The sequence below is a fragment of the Betta splendens genome, chromosome 22 (assembly GCF_900634795.4).
Source record: "Betta splendens chromosome 22, fBetSpl5.4, whole genome shotgun sequence".
NCBI classification, from domain to species: Eukaryota; Metazoa; Chordata; class Actinopteri; order Anabantiformes; family Osphronemidae; genus Betta; species Betta splendens.
The window spans coordinates 10213532-10226327 of NC_040900.2; the positions used below are offsets into that span (position 1 = coordinate 10213532).

A 12796-nucleotide genomic window follows, 5' to 3' on the forward strand; every position below is an offset into this window, starting at 1 on the left:
GTCTGTACCAGTTCAACCCGACAGTGTAACCAAGCAGTACACGGGTTTGGTTGCACCGTCACAGAGAATGGTTCAAGAACCTAACCTTTTATCTGTCCCCACATCTAACCTCATCAAGTGTCCTCTGAAGCTTCACTCCCTGAATTTCAAAGTGCCATCAAACCCTTCAGAATTAAATCAATGAGCGTCAGTCCATTAAAGCAGCTGATGTTTGTTTTATTGGCCTAAGATTGTCTGGACATAATGCGACGTCTCCGGTGCTTAACGATGTTCATCGTACATTTATTTGTGACATGTGCAGCACAGAATATAAATGTGTATACTGAATAAAAGAGAGACATATGAAAAAAGGCTAATTTTACAATGAGCTATTAGGACATTTTGAAGAATGCTTTCAGATGTTTTCTTTAAGAGTGTTATCGAGTCTCGAAAATATGCCCATTGACATGAATGGAGGACAGTAACAAACAGAAATGTGTTCAGTTCTCTTATGTAACAAAGACGTAGCTCATCCCAGCCATTCCATGTTCGATTACCAAAGCGATTGTTTTTTCAGCTATAATACAATGCATACAGGGAGTTTTTACATTGAAACATCAGTTACATCTGCCATGTTCAAATATTTGACCCCATTAACAAAATATGTGTAATAACAATAACAAACTTTACCAACAATAAAAGCATTTGTTGTAATAGTCCAAGTGTCCCATCTGTTGCTATGCGTGACTGAGACCAAGGGAATCATGTGTACAACACCATTGTACAACGGTTTATATACACATTAATGAAAAAATACAGACATAACACAAGTGCCTAGGAAACACAAAGTTCATCTGTGAAAGTGGTTCAATTAGATGTTTCTGTTGACAGGCGCTGTTGTCGCATGTTGATTGGCTGGTACAATGCTGCCCCCTCGTGGCCTAAAGCACACACTGCAACTGTCCTCAAACATTTACATCTTGTTCTGGAAAGGGACGAATTCCCCTAAGTCCTATTGCACTATTGTTATCTTCCAGCGATGGAGACATATACGTTTCAGTTTAAAAAGTCAGTGTTTTCTCCCTCCCTCCCTCCCTCCCACCCCCACCCACAGCTGTTGGCAAAAAAGTTCAAACTACTGTACAGTGTCACATTTTAAATAAATACTCTCCATTAACAAAATGTCGATGAGTATATAAGCACTTATAAAACTGAAAAACACCTCAACGACTTGTCAACTCAAAAGGAACCACGTAATCAAGCACCAAACTCTGGTGGCAGCTTTGGCTGAAGAACGTAAACGAACCTAAAACAAATGCCGAACAGAATATCAAACATAGCAATCCGACACCAGCAGGTATTAAACATCTGTATTAAAATGAGCTTTCAAACGTCAAACCCACTGGTTTCGAAGGACTCACAAGCTATACATATATAGATATTTTGTTTATGTGGATATTTCTTTTAAAAAAACAACCGTCTTTTGTCTTTTTGATAAATAAAAAATATCTTGTCCACCTTAGTGTTTGCTGTGTGAGTCCTGCCTCTCCTCCTGTCATAATTTCCCTAAGTGGAAGAGAACTTGGCAAATAATGGCCACCACCCCTGTGTTGAGCACAGAGGAAATGGAGATGTCTAATAGCCGGCTTTCGTACAGCACAAACTCTGTCTTGTTCTCCTCCACCTTAGCCATGGCCAACAGGCCCTTGGCTGCTCGGCACATCATGTTTATGCTCGGCGGGTCCATGGGCGGGTGCCCCATGTGCAGCAAGCTGTGAGGGTTCTGCTGGTACTGTGCCATGCTGACGCCGTCCTCCAAGAAGCCTACCAAATTAGCCACGCTGCTCTTCTGCATGGCGATGGCGCGCGCCGCCGTGGGGTCGCCTTGCGCCAGGTGCGAGAGGACGGCCACCGCCATCTCCCTGTACACCTGGGCCTTCCTCTGACCAACGTAACGCACCAGCACGGTGAAGAGTTTCTCCTGGCGACTGAAGGGCGGCGTGGCCAGCAGCAGGTCCACGTTGCCGTCCTGGATGCTCAGCTTGCAGAGGCACTCCAGCACCAGCCTCTGGGGAGTGAGCTGGGAATGTGGGGGCGCTGATGGGAAGGGGTCCTGGGCTTCAGCCGAAGGGCATACCATCCAGTGGAGAAGGCCATCCAGGATGGGGAGGCAGATAGTGTCTGGGTAGGGTGAGAGATCCAGTTGGCCGGAGATGTTGGCCAACGTGACCATGGCGTTCTCCCTGAGCAGACCCAGACACTCCCACCACCACTCCTCCTTGCTACTTGACAGCCCCTGCTCCTGCTGTTCGCCTCTCTTGTAGCTGGGGGGCGACCTGTTTCTCTCTGGGTGCTGGTGGTGCAGCGTGAGGAGCCTGCCCAGCAGAAGAACGAGCGCAGGGTGGCGCGACATTTCCAAGTCATTCCTTGGTATAAAGGACAGGCTCCGAACGATGTTGGAGACGCAGAGGCACCGCTTGGACAGCGCGTCCTGCCACGCGGACACTGTGGAGAGGGGCGCCTCGTCCAGGCAGCGGGGCTCATCCTCCAGCAGGGTGATGTGGTCCTGTTCCCCATCTGAGTGCACCCTGAAGGGGTAGGAGGGCAAGGAGCGAGCCGGATGGGCGTAGGACAGGGCATCGACCCGAGCACACAAGACGTCATCAATTGTAGCAGTGATACGTTTCAGCGGTTCTTTCTGTCTGCCTTCGTTCATCTTGTTCTGCTTCCTTATTTTCGGATCTACCGTGGTAAGCGCTTCGGTTCGGGGTTCAAAGTGTGTCTGAATGTGTGCGGTAGAATCACCGCCACCAGCTTGCCAATGCAGCAGCCCACTTGTGAACTCCGTGATATAACCTAAGCCCTCTGTTATGTCTTCAGCCAACTCGTCTTTGTGGACGATCTTGATGGGGAGCTTATCGTACTTGCTGGCTTGTTTGGGTTTAGGTTCTAACTCTGTGACAGGCTGCTCCACAGATTCCTTTTTACTCTCCACTTCTTCCTTTGCGTCTTCTTCATCCCTGTCCTCCTTTATGCTCACCTCAGGCTCCCCCTTCACACCATTCACCTCAGCTGACACTGGGTCGGCAGTGATGGGCAAAGCGTCCTCCACATGCACCTCTGCTGCCGGAGAAGAGTCAGACTCCGCTTCAGCAGAAGAATCTGTATCCGGGTCAGTGATGGATTTGTTTTCCCGCTTAGACGGAATATCCGAAAGATTTTTATTAGCCACAGTCCCCACCTCAAACTCTTCCAGGATGCCAAAGATCTCAATCAGGCAACGACGGAAGTGTTCCACAATGAGCTCAAGGAAGCCAGGCAACTGGAGAGACAAAGACAAACAAGCCTCCGTGTTAACATGACATGTGTGGCCATGGAGTCCTGTGCCATAATATATATATCCTTAGATATTTATCTAAACGGATGAGTCTGACAGCAGTGTGGGGGAGTCATGAAACTGGCTTTACCTGTGAGAGGTTAAAGGAGGTCACGGTGCTGTCATCATACAGCAGTATGTTGATAGTGTCGAGAGCCCATGTGCTCTCCGCCAGCAGGCCAGACTTCAGAGACATCATCACACGCCAGGCCTCAGGCATCCCTGCGATTAAAACAGAGAGATCAGGGAAGAAAAAAACTGATCAATCTTTGAGTAATAAAAGGCAAACATGAACAGAGGAGGCTGTATCTGAAAGTGCTAGTTCTACCAGAACAGTTCTGGTTAAAATGCTAGTAACGGGACCCCGTCTCACCGGTGTCCTTGGAGGTAAGCTTGCGTCGAGTCTTGAGAACCGGCATGGTGGCCTCCACTGATCCTGGAGGGTAGTTGAGGTGCTGTCTCAGGTTGGGGGGGAACTGACCAAGGGGTACGCTGCTCTGTGAGCCCATCATGGCCATCCCAGGTTTAGGCATCTTCATGGGCGACATGAACGGTGCTTTGCTGGGCGACATCCGAGAGTCCATAGAGCGCTGGAAGGCCCCAGGGCTGGGGGCTCTGGGAAGGTGGTTCACCATAGAGGCGGAGTTGGCATATGACGACGGCTGGCGTGACGACAGGGGTGTCATGCCCCCTGACGATGACATGTAGGGAGACTGACGGTGCCACTGCTCCTGCCCGGGCCGACAGTCCATGTCGTAAAGCATTTGGGATGGCGGCCCCTGTCGGTTGGGGTAGGGGTAGCCCAGGTCCGTCCTGGAAGGCCACATGTTGGGGCCGTCGGCAGCGTGGTTGGGAGTGGGCCCCCCACCCATCATACTGTGCTGGCTCTGTCCCGAGGGAGCCATCCTGTCACGGGGGTAGGGGTAGGGAAACTGCCCCTGGATGGGTCTGTGTTCGGGACCTGAGTACCCACCGCCATAGTGGTTGTACATGTCTGGCTGTTGGCTGTACTGCATAGCATACATGTCGCTCTCGTGCCTCTTGGGTGGGGGGCCATACATACCATCCATGGGTCGCTTGTAACCCTAGAGAGGCAAAGGTGTAGACAGTCAATAACTATTTAGGCTTGTTACATTTATACATAACCAAGGTATCAGATAATGGTAAAAAAGACTCATTTGACTTGTGGACTGTATACACTTAAAACTAATTGTACTTGACAGAATTAGAATGAGATGATTAAAAGAGGTGAAGTACTGTCGTAACTTAAAAATGAAAAAATACAAAAATAAGTTACTAAGCCAGGCTCCATCTAACTGCATACTATGATTAGAGATAACAAAAACAAACACCTGCTGCTGTGGGTACATCCCTGAAGGATGCATGCCATATGGCATACCAGGATACTGCTGACCATAGCCATCGTGTCTGATGTGGGAGAGAAAGCAAAGGAAATGCGTCACTCTCGCATTTACAAATGACAGACAGACAGACATAAAGAGATATACGTTTTGTGCTGACCTTGGCTGTGAAGGGTATCTGCTGGGCGAATACAAGCTCCCATCACTATTTGAAGGCCCCATGTTGTTCTGGCTCCCAGGTGGACCCATGTTCCCCTCCATCCCCATCACATGATCCGGTCTGAGGGTCAAACAGCAGGAAAGACTTAACGTGGAAGATATTGAATGTAAATGTGGGTACGATGGCAGGATGTTGCGGTATATGTGCCTACCTTCTGTCATAGCCTGGCCCATATGGGTACTGTGACCTTTGGTTCATGCTCAGGGCTGAAGGCGGTCGACCGTACATGTCCTGCATACCAGGCATCTGGCCTGGCATGTAGGGATCAGCTCCTGCCACTGTAGTGTCAAAAGAAAAACACAACAGGAGCAAAAACTTAAAAACCTGTAACCGAGGCCGCCAGCAGGGGGCAGGATTCCTCTATGAATATTCACCCCTTCCCTTGATTAACCCCATTGTTCTGAGGCGGCAAGTTGTTATGCAGCTATCAGCCACCATATTATTCATTCAGACTCCATTCTCCTCAGCCTTCAGAGGCACCACCATCGTGTCTGAAACTACTGTTTGCTCCAAAACGAAACCACATAAATGAGTCTAAACAGGTGCTTCTCAGCAGGGAAGGAAGGATGAAAGGCTGGAACCGAGGAGGTTTAACAGGGTGAACAAAGTCAGGATGAGATGAAGGCTAAGCTACAAGAACATCAGACGGGCTGGTGTGTTTTCAATGAAGAGACGTGTTCTCGCTGCCTTTCACGGAGCTGGTGGTAAAACACACGCACGCACACACACACTTGTCCTGATCTGAGACAACACGGTGACTAGACAATGAATTAGAGCAGCTGGACAGACAGGAGCACAATGAGTCTCGGGTACGTGTCAAATTTAAAAGCGCTCACTTCACATTATAAAACAGTTCATTTACAGCAAATGTATTCATGCCGACGACACAGAACATTGTGTGGACACTGGAGTTTGGCATGTGCCTCACTCACTCTTTCTCATCCCGGCGAAGGGGTCCTTGGCGTCGTACTGCATCCTCATCATCATGTCAGGCATGCCGAGGCCCTGCTGGTACGGCGCTGAGGGAGGCAGGGAGGTAGCCCGCTTCTGGAAGGCGGGGTCATTTACCTCCGAGAAGGGGTCCTGTATGCTAACACTGCTCCTGGGTGAGGAAGGGTGAGGTGAGGTGAGGTGAGGTGAGGAAGGATGGATGGGAAGACACAGGAGGCACTGAAATACTGCAACAATTCTGTGAAGGATTTATAAACTATTTTGATATATAAAGTAAATGGATTCATGAAAATGACCTATTGGTGAAAAACCTGTTCACGCGCCTCAGAAACCGCCCTTTTATAAGCGTTACTTTAATCTACTCTTTGATGTTTTACGCTTGCGGACTTCTCACACATAATATCACAGACCTTTGTTCCCTCTCGCAAGCTCTGTGAATAAAATCTCCACTACTGAGACGTCAGTCACGAGAAGCAACAAGCACTCTTTCAATTGTTTGACCGCTCCTGGAGCACGTCACTGTTTCTTTGGATAATAACAGTATATAGTCTAGCAGCATAACCGATCATAACTGCGCACAGAGGTCGTAGTTCTTTAGTTCAATCCTGACTCATTGCAATAAATAACGTTTTTGTATGACACGGTGTTCACATAGTCAACATATTGTCAAATCCGAGCATGTGAAACCATTAAACTAATCTCTAATTATAAGGAACGGTTTCTAACATTGTAGCACAAGTGGTACATGCAGTAATATTCGCAGTAGACGTAGTATCAGTCACTGTAGTAAAAGCAGCACAATCGGGGACCGTGGGAGTGTCGGTGTGTGGTACCTGTTGGGGGGCAGTGGTGTGACCTGTCCCAGTGGGGTGGTGGCAGGTGTGGGGGGTTTCAGCTCCCCTGGTGCCTCTGCGGTGGAGCTGCTACTGGAGGACTGGGGCGTCTGCGGGCCTTGGAGGGAGCCCCCTGAGTTTGCTGTCAGACACAAAACACGTCATAAAGGGTAAAAAACGGTGCCGTTCTCAGAGGGCCGGGCTCCCTGGCGTAGTTAGATACCATCTCAGCGCTGGCTTGAGTCAGAGCGGCCGTAGTGGGCTTTCTCTGCAGCCAGGTGCTGTATTAGGGAGATAACTCTGGACTTAAGGCCAAAGCACTTACTGTGATGCTCTACATGAGAACTGAGCCTGAGCAAACAGTCTGCACGAGGGCAGGAAAGATGGGAAACGGAGGGGCTGCTAAATAGGTACCAGGGGGAGGGGGGGGTGTAGGAGGCCGGAGGAGAGGACACAGCGGGGAGACGGGAAGGATTTCTCTGCGGAAATTGCCCACTTGGATGGTAGCAGCGCAGCTTTTTATTCCAAAGCATCTGGGGCACAGATGTATTTGTGTAAAGAAAATGCAGTGCATCAATATACTCGTGTGCCAGACAGCTACAGTATGAGAGGCCTCCCAGTAAAACTACACCCCATCACCTGGAGAGCCTCCAGACAAAGGTTAAATCAGGTTAGTGTGCGCTCTTGTTATGACCACAGTTCTGTGAATTTCTGATTTCACATGACTAGAAGATTCTGGGAGAGAAAAGCTACAGGGGCCCTCGACACAAAGACGAAAACAAAAGGCACAGGAGGAGGTGATGGGAAAAGTGGACAGCTCTATCTAAAATAGAACAAAGACAGAATATGAAAGTATGCTAAGGAGGGTTTAGCGTAAGAGGGCTTTCTTTGCAACGGCCTCCGTGGCCTTTCCCTGCACCGCACGTTTCCACGGGGGAAAAAAAAACGGCTTAAGCTTTAAAAATTCATGCTAATTCTGAATTATTCAGTGATACCCCCTGCCTTTACATCATAGGAGACGGAGAGAAATAGGGAAAGCCACAGAGGCGGGGGAGATGGTGATCCCACGGTGGTGAGCAGAGGTGGACGCGAGGGCAGAGAGGGGTCAGGGGAACTCGGGGGTGGTTCAGTCGGTGGGATCTCCCTATTTCAGACGAACACGAGCGTCCACACGCATCCATGCGTAGGGAGACGGGCAGACGCGTGATTTGCAGGTGGGTGGAGCGTAAAGATGAGAATAAAGGAGCTGGCAGTAACAAAGTGTGTGTGTGTGGGGGGGGGGGAGCGGCACGTGGCCGCTTGATGCGCGTGACCATGAGAGCTTGCGTGTGTCAGCGGGCGACATAAGCCAAAGTGGTTGAAGGGGGGAGAAGAAGGGGGGGGGCGGGGGTGAAAAAACAGTCACTCAGCCGAGCGGGTTTTGTGAATGGAAGGTGACGGTGAGGTCAGGTTTGTTTACATTCTACACCCCGGTGGTCATTAATCACTCCCCCACCACCCCCACTGGCCCCGCTGGACAGGCTCCCACTGTGACACTGGGCCGTCAGTCTATATATAGGCTGGCAGGGAGTCAGCAGGGCAGACAGTAAACCAGACAGAGGTATGTCGAGGAAATGAGGAGCGGGGTCTGGAATAAACGACCTCCACGTGCATGGGAAACATGCCTTGACGCTGACTTTAGTGGTTTAAGTCAATTAAAAGTATCCATAGCTAAAACCAATTATTCAAGAGTAAACATCATTAAAGTCATTTTGCATATAAAGACCTGGAATTTCACCCCACATAAATAAATTACTGATGTAATAATTCACCGCAGGTGGCACTGACGCTACACGAATGATCGGGGAAAAAAAAATGCTGCATCTCAATAAAAATAATAAGGACCGTTATTAATTCAATATGCCGTCCTGCGTTTGAATGTGTTTAACATGGATTAGGCAGAAATTTGCAGCGTTCCTTTAATAATTTATGCCCCGCACTCAGCCAGAGAACACGGTTTGTGATGATCTGACCTCATTCTTGTACATAAGGTGGGACAATAACTGCTAATATACTTCCCACCTGTTTGACCCCAGCCTGTATGGCCTCAGTAGTAAACATATATGGTTTAACTTCCTCATCTTTTTTACAGTTTCAACAGAATTTGGACTCATACCAGAGCTGCTGGACTGGGCTGCTTCACATTAAGCACACCTAATGATGTGCATGCGTTTACTGTATCGCCACGTGTGCCTATGCAAATGAGGGGAGGTGCTCCTCTCCCACCCGCCGAGGAAAGCAATCTGCGGCGTCTCAGGTGGGTGGAGAGCGTCGACGTCCTGCGTCAACGCGAGGGTCACTTCGCTCATCTCCGCTGCAAATTAGAGGCGCGACCTCGCGGCGCCGCGGCTCTTCCTCTACGTCTCTTGATCCTCACGTCATGAATGTGCAATCGCGCGGGAGGTGCACGCGCGCAGACGCAGAGCAGCCTGTGTGTTAGCAGGCTGCATCAATACAACGTTAGTTAGTTCACCTCTCCTGCATTGTGATCAAATAAAACCCGAGCTCCGGTTAGAGGCACGTGTGGCGATCGCATCGCATCGCCTTCATTAAACTGTGACTCGCCTCATCAGAACGGAGTCAGCGTTCATTCACCTCCCTCAGGTTTCATGTATTCATGAATGTGCTTCCTCAGGCAGCTGCGGCGCTTTTACTGTGGTAACGCCGGGCGCCACGTTTCGCAGAGTACACCTCGCTGTTTCTCTGGTAATTCCCGACACCTGCAGTTGGCTCCGCGGCACCTGTTGTTCGGCTGCCGACAGATGGGGAGCGAGCGGCGCGTTCTGGAGCCTTACCAGGTGAGGGGGGCTGGATCTTGACCTGCTTCCTGTTGTCCCCTCCGGCCACGCTGCCGCCGCTGCTGCTGCAGCTGTCGGCCGGCGGCTCCTCGCCCCGCTCCATCTTGCACTCGTAGGCGAACAGGTACTGGATGTACTGCTTCTTGAGCGAGCTGGCGGAGCTGCTGGACGTACCGACGTTCAGGGCGGTGGATAGCTCGCGCCACTTCTTGTTCTTGTTCACCTGTGCGAAGGGAAAAGACAGAACCTTTCACGCTGGTCCTCTCTCAACGTGTGTCTCAGATGGCTGGATTTACTGGAAACAATCAATTCCACTTTACAGCCCTGAATGTGTTTGACGCGATTACACAGAACATAAAGAATCTTCCTCATAATGATGAAGAATGGAGATCTGATCTGGCCCATTGAACATCTTTATCCTCCACCCGTGACAGAAACATACAGTTTGGTTTCCTGACTTTGTTGTGGTTACCATGGCCAGGCCTCCTATCTCCCGCACAGCCACGTAGAGCTTCCACAGGTCCAGCGGCTTCTTGCCCACAGCGGGCAGCTGTGCGACAGGCGTTCCCCTCTCGTCCATGAAGGTCAGATACCGCTCCACCCAGCCGCGCCGCTCGGGCTCCACACCCAGCTCGTAAAGGCGTGCGATCCGCTCGGAAGGGTTGGGGTTGGTTTTCTGCCAAACGACAGAGAATGATTGTAAATTACAAATGACTTATAACAATAAATGATAGTTAGCAGACTCTGTGCGTTGATGATGTAGACATTTATATTCATGTAAAATTAGTCAAAGTCTCTATTATAGTCTTAATGTATGTTTATGTAAATATTATGTATATTCTACATATTGTATATAGTCATGTTAAACAGCTTGTTTTCTGGGGACGTCTTATTGCTATTTCCTGGTACAGAAACACACTCTCCCCGTGGGGATGATTAAAGTTTCATTGCTTATTTACACGTTCTGAAGTCGGCCCTTGGTTGAATGACCAAGCAAAAATAAACACCTCTTTACGCTATTTTGTTCAGTGAGCAGCTTGTGTTTTTTTATCCCCCCAGTTCAAACTGGTGTATGAGGTTTAATCCCACACAGCCCAAGTTGACTTCAGTCCACGTCTGTGGGTGTTTCTTTAATTAATTACACAATAATCCCAATAAAAAGTCAAAGTGATACTTTGTACTGGACCTTCATCCCATAAAGGCACATTATTCAGTTTGTTTTATTCAGTCTTCATATTTACAGTTAGCCTTACGGGGCTGGAGGGGGTCTTCAGAGGCCAAGGGGGGCTGCTGATGCTGTCGCTGTCGTCACCGTGGTAGGAGGACAGGCTGGCCGGGCTGGGGGACAGGGGGGAGGGCACAGGCAGTGCGCCGCCTGGCGTAGCCGGCTGGGACACACACTGCTGGGAGCTGCTGCTGTTGCTGTAGCCGTCCTGTAGCTGCAGAGCAGAGGGACCAAGAGGACACGGGACACATTCATCACCGTTAGCTTGTTTCTGCTTCTACTTCCTCAGATTCACTTTTACTGGCTGTGTTCTGCAACAGGACACAATAATATTGATGCTGTAGTTATGCTACAACCTCACTATCATTGAACCTGCAACACAAATGAGTCATTGACAGTATGTGTATTTAATAATAATAATTTAATATATAACTATCATATATTGAATATACACATAATATATAAACACCACTCAAATAATACACGTACACATAGGTACTGTAAAAATATGTGATGTTGTGTGTTCGTGTAATCATATCCAAATGCTTGCAGATGAGTAAGCATTAGTCTGCATAGTCTGTCTAGGAATGATGTGTGTGAAGCTGGACACAATCTACACGTCTTAGTGTGAATTTGTGTAAAGGAATGAAACTCTTTCACAGTGCGCGTGTGTCTGTGTGTGTATGAAAGAGACTGAGAAAGCGGGAACAACAGCTTGACAAGTGCTTCTGGTCTGTGTACTGAATGCTCATGTCAGCAAAACCTTATCTTTCTCCCTCTCTCTCCCCCCTGTTCTCTCCTTTCCGTCTCTTCCTCACTCGCTCCTGTCTCTCTGCAGACAGATCATCTCTTTTGGGAGCACTGGGGGTCTTTCTGGCTGCTCTCACCGCCTTAAATAATTCAGAAGACGCTACTACTGTAATCAGCAAAAGAAAAGACATGGATTTGGAGGCAAAAGATGTGTAGTGGATGTGATGGCGGCGTCTACTCTGTGTGTGTGTGTGTGTGTGGGAGAGTGGCTGTTAAGCAAAAATAGGGAGAGGGGGTAGAAAAGAGCAAAGAGCAGAGTTCTGCTGTTGCTGAGCCAAGCCGAGCTGCAATTGCAGGGCAAAATGAAAAGTCAGCATTGTGTGTGTGTGTGTGTGTGTGTGTGTGTGTGTGTGTGTGTGTGTGTGTGGAATGCCATGTTTAAAGGAGGGTGTGTGTCTGTTAATGACTCGAAGCTTGTTGTTTATATCTATGTATCTCTGTATATGTATGTACATGTTGACTGTATGTATTGTAGGTCTATGTGTATGTGTGTGCGCTGAAATGTGTGCATGCTTGTGTGTGTGCACTGCAGATGCAGAGGCCTCTGTTTTGTCTCTGTGACTCTGTTTTTTTTTTTTTTTTGCAGCTCGGGCTGCCAAAACATCGGCAAGAACCGAACGCTGGGGGCGAAAACAAAGGGAGGAAAACATTAGGAATAGTAAATGTTAAACAAATCATTAAATATGGTTAGGAAAACAACAGAGAAGCAGCCTACTGTGCTGAGGCAGCATATGCGCATCAGATTTGGTTTGCTTCATTAGAGGAGTAAGATCACAAAGCAAAACACAACAGAACTAAAGGGGGGGATGGGAGTAGTGCAGGAAGAACTGTACCTTTGGTTTGAGGGGCTCAATGGTGGCGCCGCTGTCGTCCTTCATGTCCAGTTTAGGTTTCCCATCCGGGCTCATCATGCCATCTCCTGACACCCCCATGGGTCCTTCAACAAGAATGAAATTACATTTACAAAACAAACTAAAAGAAATATGAGGAATCTGTAATATATACAATATATACATTAACTATGATGTCCTAAAACCTCTCCAGCCATTTGTCTTTCTGCTTGAGGAAGACAAGCACTGCATCGCGCCTGCAGTAATGAGCTGAGGAGGCCTTTCAACCTCTCTGGCTGTGCCCCCTCCTCCGTCTGGGACCAAACATCCACAGCATGTTGTCACGTAGTCAAGGCGGGGGCACAATGGGAAGT

General features: G+C 48.8%; 1 protein-coding gene across 9 annotated transcripts in view; it reads right to left on the minus strand.

Moving 5' to 3' along the window:
* Positions 1-195: 195 nt before the first annotated feature.
* Positions 196-12796, minus strand: part of LOC114848041 (AT-rich interactive domain-containing protein 1B-like) — a 160137-nt gene continuing 147536 nt past the window's right edge. For all 9 annotated transcript variants that reach the window (XM_041069177.2, XM_041069176.2, XM_041069178.2 and 6 more), the window contains 12 exons: positions 12426-12529; positions 10811-10996; positions 10030-10233; positions 9555-9780; positions 6721-6862; positions 5869-6038; positions 5088-5214; positions 4877-4996; positions 4708-4783; positions 3729-4440; positions 3447-3577; positions 196-3301 (listed from right to left, as the gene is read on the minus strand). In XM_041069177.2, the coding sequence (XP_040925111.1) occupies positions 1535-3301; positions 3447-3577; positions 3729-4440; positions 4708-4783; positions 4877-4996; positions 5088-5214; positions 5869-6038; positions 6721-6862; positions 9555-9780; positions 10030-10233; positions 10811-10996; positions 12426-12529 (3965 nt within the window). In that variant the 3' untranslated portion in view covers positions 196-1534. The remainder of the gene's footprint in view (positions 3302-3446; positions 3578-3728; positions 4441-4707; positions 4784-4876; positions 4997-5087; positions 5215-5868; positions 6039-6720; positions 6863-9554; positions 9781-10029; positions 10234-10810; positions 10997-12425; positions 12530-12796) is intronic.